The sequence below is a fragment of the Acartia tonsa genome, chromosome 13 (assembly GCF_053477335.1).
Source record: "Acartia tonsa isolate MP-2025a chromosome 13, ASM5347733v1, whole genome shotgun sequence".
NCBI lineage: Eukaryota > Metazoa > Arthropoda > Copepoda > Calanoida > Acartiidae > Acartia > Acartia tonsa.
Window position 1 is genome coordinate 19422793 of NC_137272.1, and position 20845 is coordinate 19443637.

The 20845-nt window shown below is 31.5% G+C and overlaps 1 protein-coding gene across 3 annotated transcripts in view; it reads right to left on the reverse strand.

Annotated features, from left to right (window-relative positions):
• Window positions 1-20845, reverse strand: part of LOC145304056 (spondin-1-like) — a 132763-nt gene that overhangs the window by 65686 nt on the left and 46232 nt on the right. For all 3 annotated transcript variants that reach the window (XM_080145815.1, XM_080145814.1, XM_080145816.1), the window contains 5 exons: window positions 20143-20225; window positions 6831-6877; window positions 6392-6492; window positions 5988-6095; window positions 5449-5546 (listed from right to left, as the gene is read on the reverse strand). In XM_080145815.1, coding sequence (XP_080001941.1) covers window positions 5449-5546; window positions 5988-6095; window positions 6392-6492; window positions 6831-6877; window positions 20143-20225 — 437 coding nt within the window. The remainder of the gene's footprint in view (window positions 1-5448; window positions 5547-5987; window positions 6096-6391; window positions 6493-6830; window positions 6878-20142; window positions 20226-20845) is intronic.

Genomic DNA, 20845 nt, shown 5'->3' on the forward strand with positions numbered 1-20845 from the left:
TTTTTGTTTCATTATTGGGGATGTGCATCATTTTATTGGCTATTGTCTTATCTCTTTAGATCTTTGGGAATATACGTAAGAGAATTCAACACTTAATCGCGTTTTAGCAGTTGTGTATTTAAGTATTTTGAAGAACAATAAATATACTTAGTTAAAATTCTAACATTTCATATTGTTTTTGAATTTTATGTTATTTTTTTTGTGATATATTGTCTCCTTCCTGCTTACTTGCTTTCATCTTAATATGAATGCTGAATAGCTAAAATGATTATGTATGTGTTTGCATTTTTCTTATTTAAAAAAGTACATAATAAACAAAAAAGGATTAAAGGGTGACAACATACATAAGTATCGAAGCACAAAAAATCATAGTTGGATGGAGAAAGTGAGTTATAGAGCAATGTTACATTCAGTAATCATATGAAAGAGAAAAGAATAGAAGAAGAAAATCACGAAACCTTCATATATAAATATGTCCTTGTAGTATGAACGGACAGTAAATTTTACACTTAATAATCTTTGTGAAGAGCATCATCTAAGAAAATAGTAGCCGAGAAAATCACAGTTCCCCACATAGGTTTACGGACTGATAGAAAGACTAAAAGATAGAAAAGCAAAGTGTTTTTATTTTTCACCAATTAAAACTAGTCCACATATCAAATTATTATTGTTTATTAATAACTAGTTCTAATAAATTATGAAATTATGATATAAACAAAGCATTTGTTAAATTATGCTAACTTTAAAAAAAAGGAATTCTCAACATTTAAAGTTTTAGAGTAGAGGAGAAGGGGGGGAAGTAACATCCAATTAACCCAAATATTAGCGAGATCCTAATCTTAAGGGTTGTGTAAATCCAGTAAGATCACATCAACGGCTTGACCTATCGATCAACAATTTTCAAAGAAGCTGATTATTTCACCCCCCTCCCCCCAAAAAAAATGACCTCGAGAATAATTACTGTATCTTTAAAAACAAAAGTGGGGGTACCCCCCCCCCCCCCAACCCCATTTTTGTTTTTAAAAGTACAGTAATCATTCTGACATTGGGGTGGAGTCATTTGAGGCTGGGGCAACCACTTTTCTTTTTCTTTTCATTTCATTAAGTGAGAGGAAATGTTAATAAGACTGCATTAAGTATATAATTTGACCCATATACATTAGGGTGGGTCGATTTTGGACATTTTTTTTCTGAGGCCAAAGCGGGGATCTGCAAATGATTTGTATGAGTATAATACACCTCTGGATGATTTTAAATTTATCCTAAGTCTTAAAACCGCTGACGACCAGACATTCAATTGTATAGCTATTTGTAAATGGGAGTCAAAAATTTATTGAATCAGAACTATGGCTTCATGGTGCTCCCAGGAAAGACATTGAGGAGTAGAATCAGGAACTTTTGACCGTTTCAAAAAATCTCGTTCCTAGCCTGAGAAAATCTAAAAAACCTCTACAAATTGGACAATTCTCAATAAACCTTTAAAAAATGTGTTTTTTAGTGATTTCTAAGGCCAGGAACGAGATATTTTGAAACGGACAAAAGTTCCTGATTCAGCTTCTCAAGGCCTTTCCAGGGAGCACCATGAAGCCATAGTTCTGATTCAAAAAAAATTTAAATGTCGTCTTTGCATATTAATAAGTAATCAAATATATTTTTTAGCGGTCGCGTTCTAAAACTCAATTTTTTAAAATTCTTTTTCGGTCAGAAATGTTTTAAAGGTTAATTTTATCTGTTGCATATCCCCTCTTTGTCTAATTCCGATATGAACCCGCCCTAATATACATAGATATTACCAAAAACATTATTGTTTATAGGTAGCACAGCTTAAACATTCTGACAAAAAGTAATAGATATATAAAGAAAATCTTGAAATATGTTCAGTAAATGTAATGTTTAAAAGATAATTCTGACATAAAAGTAAAATCTCTCTATATGTATATCTGTGGCATAAGTTTTCGCTAACCGACGGACCAATATGGTTCTCCAATCCAGGGAAGGGTTATAACTATTTTTTTGGGGAAAACCTACACCTTCCCAAGAGTAATCATCCCTGGAAATAATCCACCCACAGTTTTATTTCTAATTGACTAAATTAAGAACTGAAACAAAACACTTGTAGTGGGGAGATCCCTTGAGTTAAATCTTTTTTAGTACCTTGTATTTATCTCATTACTTATAAAAAAAAAATAAGACACTTTTCATGGTGACGAACGGACATATCATAATTTTCGAATAGCTTCGATTCTCTACATTTCCTCTAAGCATACATATGTAAATATGCTAATTGTATAATTAAATAACTGTATGATATGCAAGGATAGTAGCTTTCATCAAAGCGATTACACCTACTCCGATCTAAGATCCTTTTGATAATTTGACTTATCGATTTTTAGATTTTTGTTGAGTATAAATATTAATTGTATACAATTAATATAATTTCTTTAAATTTGATTTTAGCTTTTTATGTTAGCATATATAAACTTATATTGTTATTGCAGCGCTACTTAAGAATGTGAATGTCCTTATAATTTCATTATAAAAATTAGCAGAATTTCTTTTTGAGGTTGGTTGAATTATGTGTTTATTAAATTCCATGTAAAAACTGGTTAAAAGATTTCTGCGTAATAAAACAGGGATGGCAAGGATAATAACATGTATTTTGATTAGGGATCTAAAGGGATAATACAATGGTCCATAAACTGATGTAAATCCCCAATAATGCTACTCACAATTACTCCTTCTGCAGATTAAAATTAGTGGTTAAAACGTTCGAACACTTAACTTAATGAATGATGCAATCAAAATTCATTCATTCCCCAAAGTTGGTAAGCCAATGACGAATAAGAAAACGTTATTATAAACTTTGGGGACTAGTATCATAAAGAGCCCATTGTCGCCTGTCTCTTTAGAATTACACACAAGAATATCCTTGGCAATCCTGAAAGTAATGTGTCAAATTAAATGGTTGATATGTAAAAGTAACACTATTTATGTCTGTGTATCTTTCTGTCTGTAACGAAGAATCTAGCTAACCGCTGAACTTATATGGTTAATTTTTCTTTACAGTGTAGTTTCTCCTTAAGGGAGAGTGTCACCCCCCTTCCACCACAACACAGAAATCACCCCTAGAAAAACATGCCCCCCCTAAAATTGTTTTTACTTTCTCTTTTTAAAAATAAAATTGAAAGTAAGTGGGGGTTCAACTTCAACTCACCTCCCAACCTCAAGTTTCTAATTAAGTTATTTTATGACATTACGTGCTAATCTTAATAAAAATATTGATGTTTTTAGGGAAACTTTTTTTTATCGTCCATTATCCTATTCCTGTATCCCTGGAAGTATAAAATGTTGGTAAATTATTCTAGAAATTTCATTTAGATTCTACCCCAAGGCAGGGATCTTTAGGGATAAGACAGTGGACGATAAATTAATCTACACCCCAGCCCAGTGATTACAAGCAAAACTACCCTTTTTAAAGATTAAAATGATTGGTTGGAAAGCTAGGACACTGTTAGGTTAAAGCAGCTAATTCAGATTTGATTAAAATATACACGTTTTATGAGAGCAATAATTGGGCACTAATCCTTTTATATAAAGTAGGAAGGTTTTTTTTAGTCTGAAGCTTAAGAATTTGATAAATAATGAACCGATTGGGTTCTCTACTTTAAGTAAGCTTCACATAAATACTTTGATGCTTTTATTGATGCTTATTTTTTTAGATTTTAGTCTCGAGGTGATACAACCTTGTTTGTCTAGACCTTTTCTGCCCCTATAGATGTAATACTAAAGAATCAGCTTTTCTTATCACAAATCCTATTATATAGGAAGGCTTTTTTTCTAGATGCTAGGGGCTCATCTGCTAGTATCAAATTGAAGAAATTGAAATGAACTTACGGGCCGACATACAGACAAACAATCAATTATTATAGAGTAGCTGCACCTATTCCAATCTTACCCAGACATCTAAAAGGGATAAGACAATGGCCAATACATTGATGTACATTGCTAATTAGGACACACAAAATTACCCCTTCTGTAGATTACAATTAGAGGTAGAATAGAAACGTTTGGACATTCAACTTAATGAAACAACCAATCACAATAATAGTCCTCAAAGTCGTTAAGCCAACTAATAAGAAAACGTGAATAATAACTTTGAGGACTAGTGTAAAAAACAGCCCAGTGTCCTCTCCCTCCCTGAATATTAGCAGGCTGAAGCAATTTACACTCGAAATATATTAAAAGAGGGCAATTACAGATTATTTATATTACCAATTTATCAGAGAGGGCAAGGACAATGGCGATTTAATTAATGCGCAACCTTTTCTTCCTAATAATATTATAGAATTGTACACATGTAATTTATTTTTTTTGGGATAATTTCTCCTCCATTGCCCTAACCGTGTATGCGAACCAATTCACAGTAAACAAATGTTAAAAGCATGTTCATATAAGACGGGGGAAAAATTTCGCAATTTCATGTCGGAACACGCTCTGTTTGAAATTTTAATACACTGCACTGTGGTAAACTGAATACGTTGAAAAGCATGCTTATAGCTGCAATGTCAGGCACGTGATAACATTTATTTTAGTAAAATCAAAAAAAAGTTTTGGATCATGGAAAGAAAACAAAGGTTTCGTCTTATTTTCACAGTAGCTTTTCTCCTATTTCTAGCCCTTGCGTGGAACTATAACTCTGCGGGGCAATTATTTACATTTATCTTACCTAATCTAACCTAAAATAACCTACTGTGAAAATATGACAAAAGCCTCTACTTTGTTTTCATTCCATGATTCAAAGTTTCATATTATTCATGCTTTTAGGTTGTAAATTTTTTGTTGTTGTAAATGTTTGAACACTTGGCTATTGTTGACCATTGGAAATAATATCCGTACCATTAACACTCAAACACCAGGAATACAGGGAAAGGACAATGGATGATGAATTAATTTTTCAATATGATATGCATGTTTGAAAGTCTGCCTTTGAAGCCAGGGATCTAAAGGGATAAAACAATGGCAGATAAATTGATGTTCTCCCCAATTATGATACACAAAATTAGTGGTTGAAACGTTTGAGCACCCAAATTAATGAATCAAATCAACCAATCAAAATTCACTTAAGTCTTCAAAGTTGGCAAGCCAACGAATAAAATTTTTATTTTTAAACTTTGGGGACTAGGAACAGCCCAACGCTTTGAAGGTTATTAGATTTAAGCAAAACAAAGGTTTGAAAAGCACTAAATTCGTTTATATAAAGTTTTATAATAATGTTTTCTTATTCGTTGGCTTAACAACTTTGGGGACTTTTACATAAGTTTGAGTGATAGGTTCATTAAGTTGAGTGTTCGTATCAACCATTAATTTTAATCTACAGAAGGGGTAATCATTGGGGAGATAAATTTATCAGCCATTGTCTTATCCCTTTAGATCCCTGATTAAATTTACCTAAGCTGACTAAATGGTTGATGGCATCAGTTCTGAAGATTGCGAAGGTTTTACCATTCACGTTTGGAAACCATAGCCCTCGTGATTTGATTATAGTCCTGAAAATTAATTGAAAGAATTTTTGCATTGATTTTAAACTTGGCATTAATATTCAGACAATTCACTTAGCGCACATACTCATTAACGTTATAACGTAATAACGTAAAAAGAAGTTTTACTGTTAAAGTAAATAAGGATATAAAGTTTTATAAAAATAAGCATTTCCCCTACTTCATGTTTTGTCATGCGCTAAACATAGTAGATGATATTTTTATCATTATTAGCATGACTCTGTATTGCCTATACTCAAAGCCGACAGGGGAAATTTTGTCATCAATTTAGGTTGATAATATGGACCTCATTTATGGTCAGTTCATTCATCCAACAGATATGGGGTGAAGTTGGTAGATGGGTTGGTATCGTTATTTTAGCCAGGTAGGAGAGTACATGATTATCTGGTGCAACATCCAAAACATCAAAACAGTATCCAATGTTATTACCTTATGAACTGAGACTTAGACTTGAGTTCACTCTCTAGTACCCTGCTGGAGCCCCACTTGGCCACCTCAGTTAGTCCCTTGCTGGCTAACTCTCCTTCTTTCCAAAACCTAAACAAGGACGGCTAGATTAAGTGAATTGAATGGAGTTTTCCCAAAATTTTGAGGGTATTTATGTAGTTCTACGGGACCCAAAACTTTGTTGTTGTTTTTTTGGGAAGGGATTGGATTAAACACGCCTGTAACACCTCCCCCCTTCATCTTGGGCGTTCTTGTAACTATCCATTATCATTCTATGTACCTGTAGTCATAGCTATGGGAAGCTCCATTAACATCAGAGAAATGTAGGAGCTACTCTGACAGAGGAAAGTCCTTCTATCTATTTATCTATCTATCTAAGTATGTACCTGTAGTCATAGCTATGCGAAGCTCCGATAACATCAGAGAAATGAAGGAGCCACTCTGACAGAGGGAAATCCTTTGGATGTGTCTCCTTCGACCATAATCCCTAAATTAAACAAGGATGACATCATCAATGATTACCTAAGCTCAAAACAAGCTGGACAAATCGAGTTATAGAGCAGATGTCCAGTTGTCATAAATACGAAAGAGGAAATGAGAAAATGAGAAAATTACTAAACCTTATTTATAAATATTTATTGAAGTCTTTTAAAACAAAACTGGCAGACCAACTGAATTATCAAATTATATATTAGATGCTGATTGGAATAATGCATTTTAGCAGAGTTTTTTTGTCGTCTGTCTTAGATAGGAGCCGAGAAAATCTGATTTTTTCTATCTAAAATATATTCAACATTATGATTTAAGTTGTTAAAAATATTTTACCTGAAACATGACTTCATACTTAGCTTCAGAACAGGCGCAACACTTGTCTAATCAATCATTTTAGTTTCTAAACCTTCAAATGAAGTAGCTGTTTTTTATTTGTTTAATACTTAATATCTGACTAACAACTGAAATAATTTAAGTTCTTAATGTGAGGGATTCTTCAAATAGGTCTCGAGATGATTTTAGGCTATATTTCCTTACCATTCAAATAACATACTCCTTACAGTTAGGGGTTCAGCAAAACCGCCGGTAAGATAAAAGTGTAGATATTCTATGTCTGTCTCTCATGATGGGAAGTGTTAATTACTTGGCTGCTATTTTAGAAAGTCAGCCTTTTTTTCGGTGAAAATTCTCAAAGTAGATTTAAAATTCTTTCAGGATAGATGTCTGAAATTTGTTATAAAGATTCATAAGAGCAATGACCATCTACTTTGTAACTAAATTTGACCAATAATACTTCGGAAATGTAAAAGGGAAGACAATTTTAAGGGGTAAATGTACTTACTTTAAAACTGATTTTTACTATTTGAATCTACATATTTTCAGGTTTGATGATTTTTTCTGTACTATATAACAAAATCCAAAACTAAACAAAAAATTTAACTTCCCTTATATGTTTAAATCAAGTTTAAAATGTTAATGTTATTCCATAGTACTTAACTCATTAAAGTATTAAAGCCAGGGAGAAATAGATACATAATCATAATTTCATATTAAACATTAGAATGCTAAACTTTTGAGAACTAATGCAACAAAATAATTTGGTGACTTTAAGACCCCTCCATTATCTAAAATTGAAAAAAAACCCACAAATTGTAGCACCAAAAGAGGTTCTAACCCTGCAGGATCCAATCGTTCTTGTGGCTATTTAATCTTTCACTTAACATAACCTAACCAAAAATAAGCAACATTATTACGTTTATTAAAAAAAATTTAGTTTGTGGTCCATTTGCAATATGAGGGAAACCATCTGAATTTTCAAAACTTAGTATTTATTATTTAGTGGCATTTGCGCTAGAAAAGGTTAAAACATTTTAAGGTAAAAATAATTAGTCTGTGTTTAGCGAAGGATTTCGCTAACCGCTATACTAATGTGGACGGTTCTTCCATTAGTGAAGCTTCTTACGGATCCTGTGAATGTTAATAACTACTTGGAGGTGATACTTCCACACTCCCAAGAGAAATATGAATATACAAATATTTAAGTATTCCTGTTTCTCTGAATTAAATAAAGTTGGTACTACAGCTTAGCCCTGAAATTACTCTGGAGATTAAATACTTTCCAAGTCAAACAACAAACAAAGTTTAAAACAGGGAGGGAGAGGTCAATGGCACTTCTTCCTCCTTCTACAGCACTTAGTTACCCCAAAATAGTTATGAGCTACCTTAACAGTTTTTGGATTACTGGAGTTTTAACTTTATCTTTATTTTATGGTTAGGCTAGTTAACAGATTTTTATACATTTTAATAATAGCACAGCTACTCTAAAACTAGAGAATGCTTTACGCCTATCAAACGCTCAGTCTACTTATCAACTTTTAAAAAACAATGAATAATATTAAACAAATAGTATAGGATTATTTTCCTTATACTAAACCAATCGAGTTCTCCATATTAGGAAAGTTTTACACGGGTCCAGAGTTAGTTGTAAGATACATTTTAATCATTATCTTTTATGTTGGTTTAATGCTATTGTAGCTACCCAATCCACTATAAAAAAAGCCTATGGTGCTATAGAATAAGTCACTTTTTAATAAAAAGGACATACTATTCAAACAGTGAACCTAACATACTTTGAGGCTGGATGAATGGACAGAGTCTAACTATAGAGCGGCTACACTATTAAAAATGAACAAATACTTTGTTAGAAAGGTTTGCACTTTTCTTACGTTTCTATGACATTTTGACAGGATTAAAGTACAATTACAAAATAAACACATTCATGAGGAGGAGAAAACTTAAGTTGACTAAAATATAGGTAGGAGAAGGATTAATTTGCAGAGCTTCCCTTTCATTAATACTATTATCCTTGATCAAAGCGAAGCTTTAATGAAAGGTCCGTACAAAAGCTCTTATGGTTAATTTATGCAAGTTAACATAGTCCTATTGTTTTACATTATGATTCCTGTAACAGTTAGGTAAAATTATTTCTTTTCTTATCTAATTATAATTATTTCTTAGCTTTTTTACTATAGTTTAATTGATTTTTGGAATATTGATTCTTAAGGCGATTAGGAACAGCGAGACACCTCAATAATTAAGTCTTAGATTGTATATATGTCCATACTAAGAATCCTATAATTAAGAATGTTAGTTTAGACTATAGATATTGTCTAAAATAAATACATAGTTACTCTATATTTGTAAATGTTCGTTTGTCTGATTGGTTGGAGTTAACTTTCATGTATGTTGTTTTCCATGTTTTAATAAAGAGGGTAATTTTTTCACGTATTTTCCTTAAAGTTTTGAGCAAGCATTTATTCAAATACGCTTATTAAGTCAAATTGTTCTTAATTTTGACAATGTTTTATATACACATTTCGTTACAATTAAGATTAGTTTGACTTAATGAGCGCATTTGACAAAGCGCTAAAACACAATTTTACGGAAAATACACAAAAAATAACCGTTTTATCTATAACTTTACACGCTGAAAAATATGAAATAATCTATATTTACTGCAAACATACAGCCAGGGTTGTAGACAGAGTGGGAGGGGACATTGGGCTGTTTATTACACTAGTCCCCAAAGTTTTATGTTAACGTTTACGTTTAGCTAATAAACTTTGGAGACATTTGATTATACTTTGATTGGTTGCTTCATTAAGTTGAGTGTCCAAACGTTTTAACCACTTATTGTAATCCATAGAAAGGATAATTTTGATTATCACCATTGGAATGTATATCAATTTATCGGCGATTGTCTTATTCCTTTATATTCATGACATTTGGTAGTGTCAAGTACTTAGTACATGTTAATAAAATTTAATATTATATGTAAATTTTAAAATATTTTTAAAAGTGGGACTTTTCCTTATTTATAGTTCCTACGTTAACCTGGGTGACTATTATTAATAATTTATGCATATCAACATCATCCTATTATTTATAAACTTTGCATGATTATTTGGTGGATCGATTTTGGACATTTTTATCTGGGACCAAAGCGGAAGCGGACATCACCTCTTAAGGGACGTTTCGTCGTATTTTCACAATAGCTTTTGATAGGTTATTTTAGGTTAGGTTATGTTAGATAAATGTTAATGATTGCCCTACAGGGTTAGTCAATTGACTCCGCTGGGTTAGAGCCCCCCCCCCCCTCCAGGGGCTAGAAATAGGAGAAAAGCTACAGTGAAAATACAACAAAACTCTTAAGAGGCATTGTCACAAAACCGACAATACCCTTTTTTTCCAAAATTTTTGAAACGACTTATATAAGAAGTATTTTGCAACGGATCTTTCAAATAGTCTGTACTTTAGACAATTAACGACGTTTTTACATCAATTTTTGCTCAAACTTAAAAATAATAATTTTTTAAAAACATACTATATTTTATGACCATCTGTCCGTCTTATTTGTTGAGCCTAGCTAATTATGTATGTTGTCATCCTTGTTTCAATTCCAAAAGTTTTCTAATAGTTATTTTTTCTTCAATTTACAACAATTAGTTTTTTTGTTAAGCGTTTGTGCCCGTAAAAGAATGATTAACATTATGATAAAATTAACAGTTTTGTCTACAGTTGATTAGAAATATTATTTACTGGAATAAATAAAAGCAAAATATGTTTTTCCTGTAATGTATCCATCCCTGCATCCCTAATATTTTGTGTAAAGTTTGTCTCATTGATTGATCTGTTTATGTCAAGAATACTCCCTGACCTACCCTGCTAAATCTGGAGGTATTATGTTGACATACAAATATACTCCCTGACCTACCCTGCTAAACCTGGAGGTGTTATGTTGACATACAAATATACTTCCTGATCGCCCAGCTAAATCCGGAGGTATTTGTTGACATACAAATATACTCCCTGACCTACCCTGATAACCCCGGAGGTATTATGTTGACATACAAATTTAATAATTGATGTCGACTCTTCATACATTATTTTTAATAAAAGTGGTCATTTGAGAGCTTAGCAAACATTGCAAAGGACTATTTACGATAAATGAATGTACATCCCCTAGAATGATATACATAATTACCTCTTATGTTCTCAATACTATGGTTATCAAGTTTGGACCAACCAATCAAGATTTGATTTGATAGAAGAACAGAAAGTGTTAGAGCAAACGAATAATAAAGCATATTAAAAAACTATTAATTGGATGTCAACATAATCTTACTAAAGCTTAACAGGACAACTGAAGAATATTCCCTGGCCAAATTAAACTTTCAAAACTTGAAAATATTTAGTTTACATTACCTATATATAACTTGAGATAAATTTAGGTATACTCAATGTTTTTAGTATATTGTACTGTTCCATAATTATACTAGCGGCTTTACTTCGCCCCTAGATTCTAAGGCCACAGGCGTAGAAGGGAGAGGGGATATCTTAAACATTATACCAAATTTAACGTTCTCCTCTGAAACCAAAATGCTACCTTGGGGAGAATGGCAATTATACACATTAAACAGTTTGTCGCTTTCCCCCAATGTGCCTAGCGAACACAGAACTTACCCCTTTAATTCCCTTAAACCCACGGGGTAAAAATTTTGGAGGGGGTAAAAAAAATTTGCGGCGCGCTTCGCGCGCCATTTTGGGTGGGAGTTCTGTGCTCGAGTAAAATCAAGGTAAACCACCAAAAATTAAAAATATGAAGATTTCATTATTGAATTTGAATGTGAATTTTGGTTGGTTTGAAATTATAGTTTTGTGTGTCAAGAGTTTATTTTTCTAGCTGTGCTTATAGTTGAAGTCAAGTTGACTTGTATTCACATGGACAAGGATATTCTTTCTCAGGGATCTAAAGGGATAAGACAATGGCCGATAAATTGATGTACATCTCCAATGATAATGCATAAAATCCCTTCTGTAGATTAAAATTATTGGTTGAAACGTTTGAACACTCATCTTAGTTAACCAACCTTTCAAAACTTACCCAAGTTCCCAAAGTTGTTAAGCTAACGAATAAGAATACGTTATTATAAAACTTTGGGGACTACTGAAATAAACTGCATATTGTCCCCACTCTCTCTGATTCTTTCTAGTATAAAGTAAAACCTATGCTACGAAGGACCAATACAAATCATGAATGACATACTGATATGAGTAATGATAAGTGAGTAATGCTTTCTGCACCATGACTGACAGACCAAGTAAATTATATGCTGAAAGCTCATTAATACAGGTAATCTCCATCAATATTTCAGCTGTTTGTTTAATTTTTCCTCATTCCGTTTTATATACAGACAGACGGACGGACAGATGGACAGCTGTCCACAAAGTTGCTAGTTATATAGATATTCCCATAAATACAGAAATATTATTTGAAAATATTTAGTAGAATATTTGTCTAAATTGTGGCAGACTCTTGAACCAATTTCAAGTTGTCTTAACAACAAATCCAGAACAAAGCTTTGTTCAGCCATTTTTTTCTTCATGTTTATTCATAAGCACAAGTTTTGAACTAGTCCTATCTTTTTAGTTGCAAAGCTATTCTATTAGATTCTATTGGTTGGTCTTCAGCATTATCTGCTAAAAAACCAGTCTTATATTTTAGTTTATACATTTTAAAAATTTTCTATTACAACTATTCTCAGCATAAATGAAACTAAATATGCTTTCCCCCCAAATTTTAGGTTAGCACAGAAACCCATCTTATTTTTAAAACCAATTGAAATAATTTTGTAGGTTTTTTCTTTTCTTTTTTTCGCCATAAAATTAATTTTTTAGAAAGCTATACACATTATCAATTGTATTGTTCTTTTTCTCTTTTTCTGACATTTCTGTCATAAAATAAAGTTATCTGAATGGCGAGACTAAATGCATAACTTATTTGTTTTTATTTTTATATTTGAACTAGCTGAAGCACCCCTAGCATCCAAGAACTCTGTATTTTAATGTGGAGAATGTATGCCAAAAAATATCCTAAAACGACCCTGGGAACTATGCTCAAATGTGAAAATTTTCAAAAACTCTATCAGTTCAGTGGTCAGCTAGATCTTAACAGACATACTTTTATTTACAGTTGTCTGCGAAAAAGAAAATATATTATAAATTCATTTTTTTGGATGTCCTAGAAGGAATGACAATACACATACATAACATCCCTTTTTGTAGAATAGGATCCCTTCAAAAAATTATTAGAATTCTATTTGAAATTGAACAACAAACGAGATTTGAAATTATTTTTGTTGGAAGTTTTGTTAAGTTTAATAGAAATCAATTTGGTGGAAAAATAAACTTGTATTTGAAGTAAATGATCTTTTGAGGAGGAAAGTTTCAGGGGAAAAAAGGATAATTGTTCTTACACAATATTCTAGTGGCACAGCCGCTAGTTATCCTTATATAAAAGTAACAGGATCTCTGTCTGTCGGTATTTACCAAAGGATCTCGCTACACGCTAGTCCGATATGGTTCTCCTTTACATGGTAGATTTTCATAGGTCCTGGCAAAGTACCACCACCCCCCAAAGAAAAAATCTCCCCTAGAAAAAATAACTTACACTAATTTTTTTTGTTTACTTTTTCTTTTAAATCTATAATAAAAAATTGAGTTGTTTGTATCAACCCCCCCCCCTTCTAGAGGCCTCTTGGGGCGAAGCAACTAGTAAATATCTTATAATATTAAATTGTATTTTAAATCTTTTTAAAAAGAATGGCAATTAATGTTTTCTTATATGTTCTTAATTTATATGAAAGGTGTTTAAGGCTTTAATTTTTGTTTAGAAAGTCATTAAAATAACCATTTAATTTTAAATTTGATTTATATAAGAGACCTAACTATGCACGAATAAAATTGTTATAACAACAAAAGAAGGTGAAATACATATCTCTTATCCCTGAAAACAAATCAAAACTTTTATGAGTCGCCCCGTACTTTTTGGAAAATTCAATTTCAATCCAAAAAGAATATAGATTTGTAAGTTTTATCTACAATATTTATTGTTTTTAAAGGGCATATAAACCACTTTTTATTGTAATAGATTTGTCATACTAAAATCCTTAAACTTTATGTTTTTTGTTTTGTGTTTTTTTTTCTGTATTAAACTTTGTCTTACTATTATGAAAAAATAGCTATGAATATAAATAGTTGTGACTTGGTATTACTCGTAATGTTAATACGAACAAAGTGGTTTAAAGAGCAGATCAAGAATAAATTTATTTGGAATAAAATCACGAAACTTTTAATTGAGTTTACGTATTTATATTTATTGGCATGACTGACAGACCGACGGACCAAGTAAATTATATACTGGATAGTCATTCATCTGGGATTCTACACAAAAAAAAATCAGTCGTCAATCTTGAATAGCCGCCGAGAATATCCCATTTTCCCCATGGTGTTACAAACGGACAGGGGACAGACAGAAAGACAGACAAAGTAAGTTATAGAATAGTTTCACATGTAAAAAAATGTTGAAATCCAATCAAGTCGACATGTGTGTTAATGGGAAGTAAATCATTTTGGCCATGAAATTGATGTTGATTTTCCCATCTTAATATGTTTGCTTGTTTTATTTATTCTAGCTCAAATATCTGACATTGCTTTATGACGAATCTAAAGGGATAAGACAATGGGTGATAAATTGATTTGCATCCCCTTCTGTAGATTAAAGTTGGCGGTTGAAACGTATGGAGACTCAACTTAATATACTAACCAATCAAAAATTCAAAAGTCTCCAAAGTTGTCAATTCAACAAATAAGAAAACGTTATTATCGTTATTATGAAACTTTGGGGACTTGTGTAATAAACAGCCTCTCTCTCTCTGGAATAAATGACTCCCGCAGTAAACTCTTATTTTATGTAGTTTTGACTTTAGCAAAGAGTTCAATATCCCTCAAGCATTCTTGTAATTTTCAGCGAAGCATTTCTAAACTGCAATTTGTCTGTATGTTTTGCAAAAAAAGAATTCTACAATCTACTATTTTACAATGTTCTACTGGCTACTTTAAGCGATATTTCTGCGTGTTTAAAGCAAAGTTTATCGCTAAACGACCGAAAACGTTTGGGGGGAAATGTCTTCACCCTCCTAAGAAAAACTAAATTGAAATTGAAGATTAAAAGGACAAAAAAATAGCCCAAAACCAGGAATCTATAATAAGCTTCCTTTAAGCGAAGATATCAATCAGAATAGTAGTTATCGAAATCTTAAGCTAAAAAACTTAATACTTTATATAATAGGATTTGTAAATGCCTTTAAATTTATGAGATGCATGTTTGCTGTTGATTTTTAAAATCCTTGTTATCTCAGAAGTTACCTCATACTCAGTTTCATAACTTTATTATAAAAAGCTAATTTTAAAATTGTTTTCTTTCGATTTCACACACACAGAGAGATAGAGAGAGGGTGGGGGGGGGGGGGGAGAGAGAGAGAATAGAATGCATCTTATGATAATAAGTTTTAGCAAGATTAGATTTGATAAAAACTTGTGTCTTTTAATTTGGAATAATCATTTATCGCATCGTATTACAGCTTTCCGCGGATATAAAAGTGTAAAATTATACATTTAAAATCAGTTTTTAATCACGAGATGTCAAAGGCACGGGCTAAAAAAACTGGTTTTCGTCTTATGACTGTACATTTTTGTATTTGTAGAAAACTGGATATAACACTATGCTATACATAATTTTTCAGTATGACTAAGAACTGGTTCTAATAGAACGGATATCCGGAAGCGATAATCGAAAAAGAATTAATTTTCTTTCATCTAAAGACAATTAACTCCAATAGTTGTAAACACCAAAATTAAAGCTTATTATAGTACATCTTAGTAATTTTATTATTGGACGGACAAACAAATAAATTTATTTATTCGAAGATCTTAAATAACATAGAAATTTTGGAGAGCAAAAGAAAGCAGAGGTAAATTCTTAAAAAAACTTTTACCTCACTAAAAATAGTTAGGCTCGCTAAAAATTTTGAGGGGATAATTTTGCTTCATTGTTTTGCCTCACTATGTTAGTGAGGCAAAATGCCCCAAAAAAGTGTTTTAAGAATTCACCTCAGCTTATAGTGCCTAATAAAAAATGACGTCATAGAATACAAATTACCAATAATAGGCAAGTATACATCTTACCATTAGTCAATTATAATGTATACTGACCTATCATTGGTCTTTTGTATTGTATGGCGTCATTTTTTGTAAGCTGCATCGAGGAAACGTTTCTGCTTTCGTTAGCCTACAATTCTTATAGAAACTTTTTAGGAAAGAATTATATCTTTTTAAAATTTGGGTGAAGATAAATTTATCGTCCAATTATCGTTCCCTGTATTCCTGCGAATAAGAAAAGATAAAATGCATAAAAATATACATTTTCAAATTTTTTTTCAGGAAGAAGAAAGTTTGTTTTAAATATTTTAAAATTTAATTTTTAAAAATAATATATTATCAATTTTCCTCAAATATTAAAGTTAGGGGGTTAGGGTTAAGGCGACCCTTCCCTACTTTCAATTATGGTTTTAATAGAAATGGTTACAATTATTTTTTTTTCTAAGGGCGATTTCTCTTGGGAGGGTTGTGATATCCTTCCCCAAAATAGTTGAAAACCTTTCCAGGACCTATGCAAAGAACACTGTAAAGGAGACTCATATTGGTTCAGCGGTTAGCAAGATCACTCGGTACACACAGATGACACACACACACAGACAAACATCTTGTTACTTAAATATAAAGATTTAAGAGTGGCCATAATTAAAATGATATTCAGTAATGTTTACAATGTCAGCTATGACGAATTTTATGTCATTGTAAAAAGAATATTTTATCTTCTATTGTTCTATCCCCATATTTCTGAGTTTGTCTCAAATTAATTCAAACTTTCTTCCCACAGTTTCCAATCAATGACCAGGGATAATGGTATAGGTCATCAGATGTTAATTTTATCCTCCTCCAAATTAATAAACCAATATACTATACGATTGGTAGCTTAGGAAGATCAAGAGAATTGGGTCTTGATTAAAGAAACAGTTTTTAATAAGGGATCTAAAGGGATAAGACAATGGCCGATAGATTGATGTACATCACCTGTGATGATTCACAAAATTACCCCTTCTGTAGATTAAAGTTAGGACACTCAACTTAATAACCAAACAATCAAAATTCATTAAAATCCCCAAAGTTGCTAAGCCAACGTATAATAAAACGTTAATATCAAACTTTGGGGACTAGTGTAATAAAGAGCCCATTGTCCCCTCTCTCTGGTTATTAATGGTTTCCTTTTAAATCTTTCTTCAAAAAATTTTATGAGTAAAATAATTGTATAAGGTGTCATATCCTTTGTTTTTTAGTCAATCCCTTGCAATGACCCTTGTCTGAAAGTTCTAACTTTGTAATATAAAAATTAGTAGCGACAATTTTGGGCCAAGGCATTCCCCCTGTCTATTACGACAACAAAGATTCATTATTGTTTTTTTTTCTAGAATACAGGGATAAGCATTGAGCAAATGAAAGAAAAATTTTAATTTAATAATCTTTCCCTAAGTTTAGAAATTTAAAATTGTAACATTGTGGAATTTAATTTAATTTTCTTGTATTGATATATCCATTTATGTATGTGTTGTATTAGTTTAAACATCTCAACTTGACGTTGAATGAATTCTAATCAAAAGGAATTAATCAAAGTTGTGTTGGGTGGCAGGGATCTAAAGGGATAAGACAATGGCCGATAAATTGATGTACATCCCCAATGATGACACACAAAATTATCCATTCTGTAGATTGAAATTAGTAGTTGAAACGTATGAATACTCAACGTAATAAAACAACCAATTACTTTCAGTAAAAGATTCGTGAGTAGTTAATCCAATGAAAAAGAAAACTTTATTGTAAAAATTTGGAGACAAGTGTAAAACAGCCCATTGTCCCCTCTCTCTCTGGTCGGGGAAGGGGTATGTATTTTTAATGCTATTTATGAATAAATACTAAAATTAGGAAAATTGCAAACCACATGGATACTGTGTACTGATAAACTACATCGAGTAAAAGCTATATTACAAGCACATTATACGTTGTCCAAACATCCTGATCTCGTAAACAGTCCCCAAGCCACAACCTATGATTTCAATGATATAGAATCTTTAAAAAAAATATGTGAACTTATAAATAGAAATCCCCCTCCCTCCCTCCACAAAGAGAGACAATTATTTTGTTTTTATTATAGGATTTCGTAAATTTTAAATTTGTGTTCATTCGTGTTGATTTTTTAGCTTTATAACAACAAATTTTGTAAAATATTGTTTAAAAACTTTTAGAATGATAATTCCTAAGACGATCTTACACTGATGAACAGAATATATTTATTATACCTATAAAGGAGAAACAAAGTTTCGTACTTTAGCTTATTACAAGGATAGTACTACATGGCTTATCTAAGACTTCCAGACATCATTGGTTTGTGGTTTTACAGCTTAACTCAAAATAGGCGCCCAATTATAAGCGCTTTGTGTAACTCTAAATAGGCGGTACAATTGGAAGCGCTTTGTGTTTTTTTAATATGCTTAGAATATGCGCTAGAAATATTTGCAAGATTAAGTAATGGATATCTAGTTTATAGCATTTAGCTGTTTTGTTACAGCTACACTCAAAATAAGCAACTTAATGATAGGTGCTTTGTGTAAAAAGTAATATTCCTTCTACACGAAGTATTTTTGTATTTACTAATTACTTAAAGCATAAACTACGTTTTTAAAGATTAGGTTTAACCCTTACCAGTCGGGCCCCTTAGTTCCTATTAGAGCTAGAGGAATAAGTCCCCTGATTGATAATAAACTTCCGACCTTAAGTAAGTCAAAGTCAATTTTCGCTTCCTTCACCCTTTTATTTAACAACCTTTGTTTTTAGGTTCTTTTTTACTTAAAAATTTCAAATGGCTGTAATTTTCTTATTTTTGAAGCTAGAAGAACATTTTTTTTGCAGAAAATGTTTATCTCTATGTAAATATTATATTAGAAATATCAAAATATAAATTTCAGCGGCCGCAGTCGGCGGTCGGCGGGAAAACGGCGGTGGATCTTTATGAAATTTTAGTAGGTTATGTAGACATGTAAGAACAGCTTAAGTTTAAAATTTGACGTCTCTAAGTCAAAAATTGCGGCCACAGGAACTTTTTAAAGATTTCTGGAGACCTGGAAGATCTGGACCTGCAGGATCATACCTGGAACCTGAAATTGACTTCAACACCTGTATTTCATATGAGAATATACTACTAGAGGATATTTTAGTATTTTATAATAAAAAATAATTTTGCTCTTTACCTGGATGACCCTGCCAGGTTTGCTGGCATCCTGTGCCCGCCAGGATGGAGATATTAAAAAAATTCCAACTCTCAGTTATGTTTCATACCTAAACTTAAAAAGTCATGCAGTTTGGGCTCTTTATCTTTCACACACAGAAAAAAACACCCCCGCCCCCCCACCGTTAAGGGTAAATTTTTTAGATAGCTAAGCAATTATTATCAATATGCTAAAAAAAAGTTGCAGTAAATAAAAATAATATTACTATTTCAGAAAAAGGTTTTTTTTTATCAAAATCAAAGCGTAAAAATTTTCTATTGCAGGTTATTTAAAAAGTCAAAAGTTTGCTTCAAACAGAGGCCTGGACATGTTGCTTTGAAACAAATTGCCCAATTTATTGGGTAAATGCTTCAAAGCAAAATATTACAAAGTTTAAAATGAATTTTATAAACTTGTGTTTATCAAATAAGGTCATTTGAAGATTATTGATCAAATTAAAATTTAACTCTTTGCAACAAAATTAAATTGATAATGGGTTTTTATAAAAAAAAGAGAAAATTGATCAAGGTCATCTATTATGTAAATAAATTTAGATCTACTATAATCTTATTTCTTTTACCTTAACTATATCTAATACCAAATGTTCATAGGAGATATTTTTGAAACACAGCTACTATAAGGGTCATATTTAAAATTATATATAATTGACAGATTTTTTGACCAAAGAATAACTTTGAGAGTCTGACAATCCCTTTTTGTGCCTTTTAGCCTTACCTTAGATATCCTTTAATAAAATTATTTTTATTAAATTATTTATTTTATTTATTTATTAAATTAGTTAAATTATTAAGGTTTTTTTGTCCAAAACTTGAGAGTTTATTTCAGATAAAACTAAAAAATGATTCCTAGGATGATATTTTGAGCTTCGTGATCTTTGAGTTCGCAGACTTGGATGTTGAGGCCACCAGTGTCCAAAGAGTAGGCTTCACTGAAAAAGAAATAACACTTCAGATTTGGATTTACTAAGATTAAAAACAGATTCTGAGCAGAAAAGGCATACTTTCTTGTTATAAGGTTAAAATTAAAAATAAACTGCATTTACTATAAAAGCAAGTCATTACAAACAAATCAAAAAGTTAGTAAATCTTCGAATATGAAAATTGCAAAAGTATTAAACTTGACTGTACAAAAGTCGCACTAGAAATAAACTGGATTTTATGTGTAAATCCATTTATCATAGCGTACAAACCCTTCAAAATTATATGCTCCTTCTAGTGCCATGTAATTTTTTTGACCTATGAAATTAATAAAAAAAAAGGTTCACTTTATATAGTTATAAATCAAGAGTTTAGAAAATTGCATATATCGAACTTCAATTTTGTATATTTATATTGAATGAATGAGAGTACTACTTATAAGTGCAATAATGTATAAATTAAAGGAATGAAATAATGCAAAGGTGTCCCAACAAAAAGCAAAAGCCAGGGAGATTTGCTTAACTGCCACAGTAATCACTCAAACGTTTTTTTATGTCCTATTCAGGACTAACTATATTAATAATATATGGCATCTTCTTCTAATGTGTCTAAAGTTTTACATCATTAAACG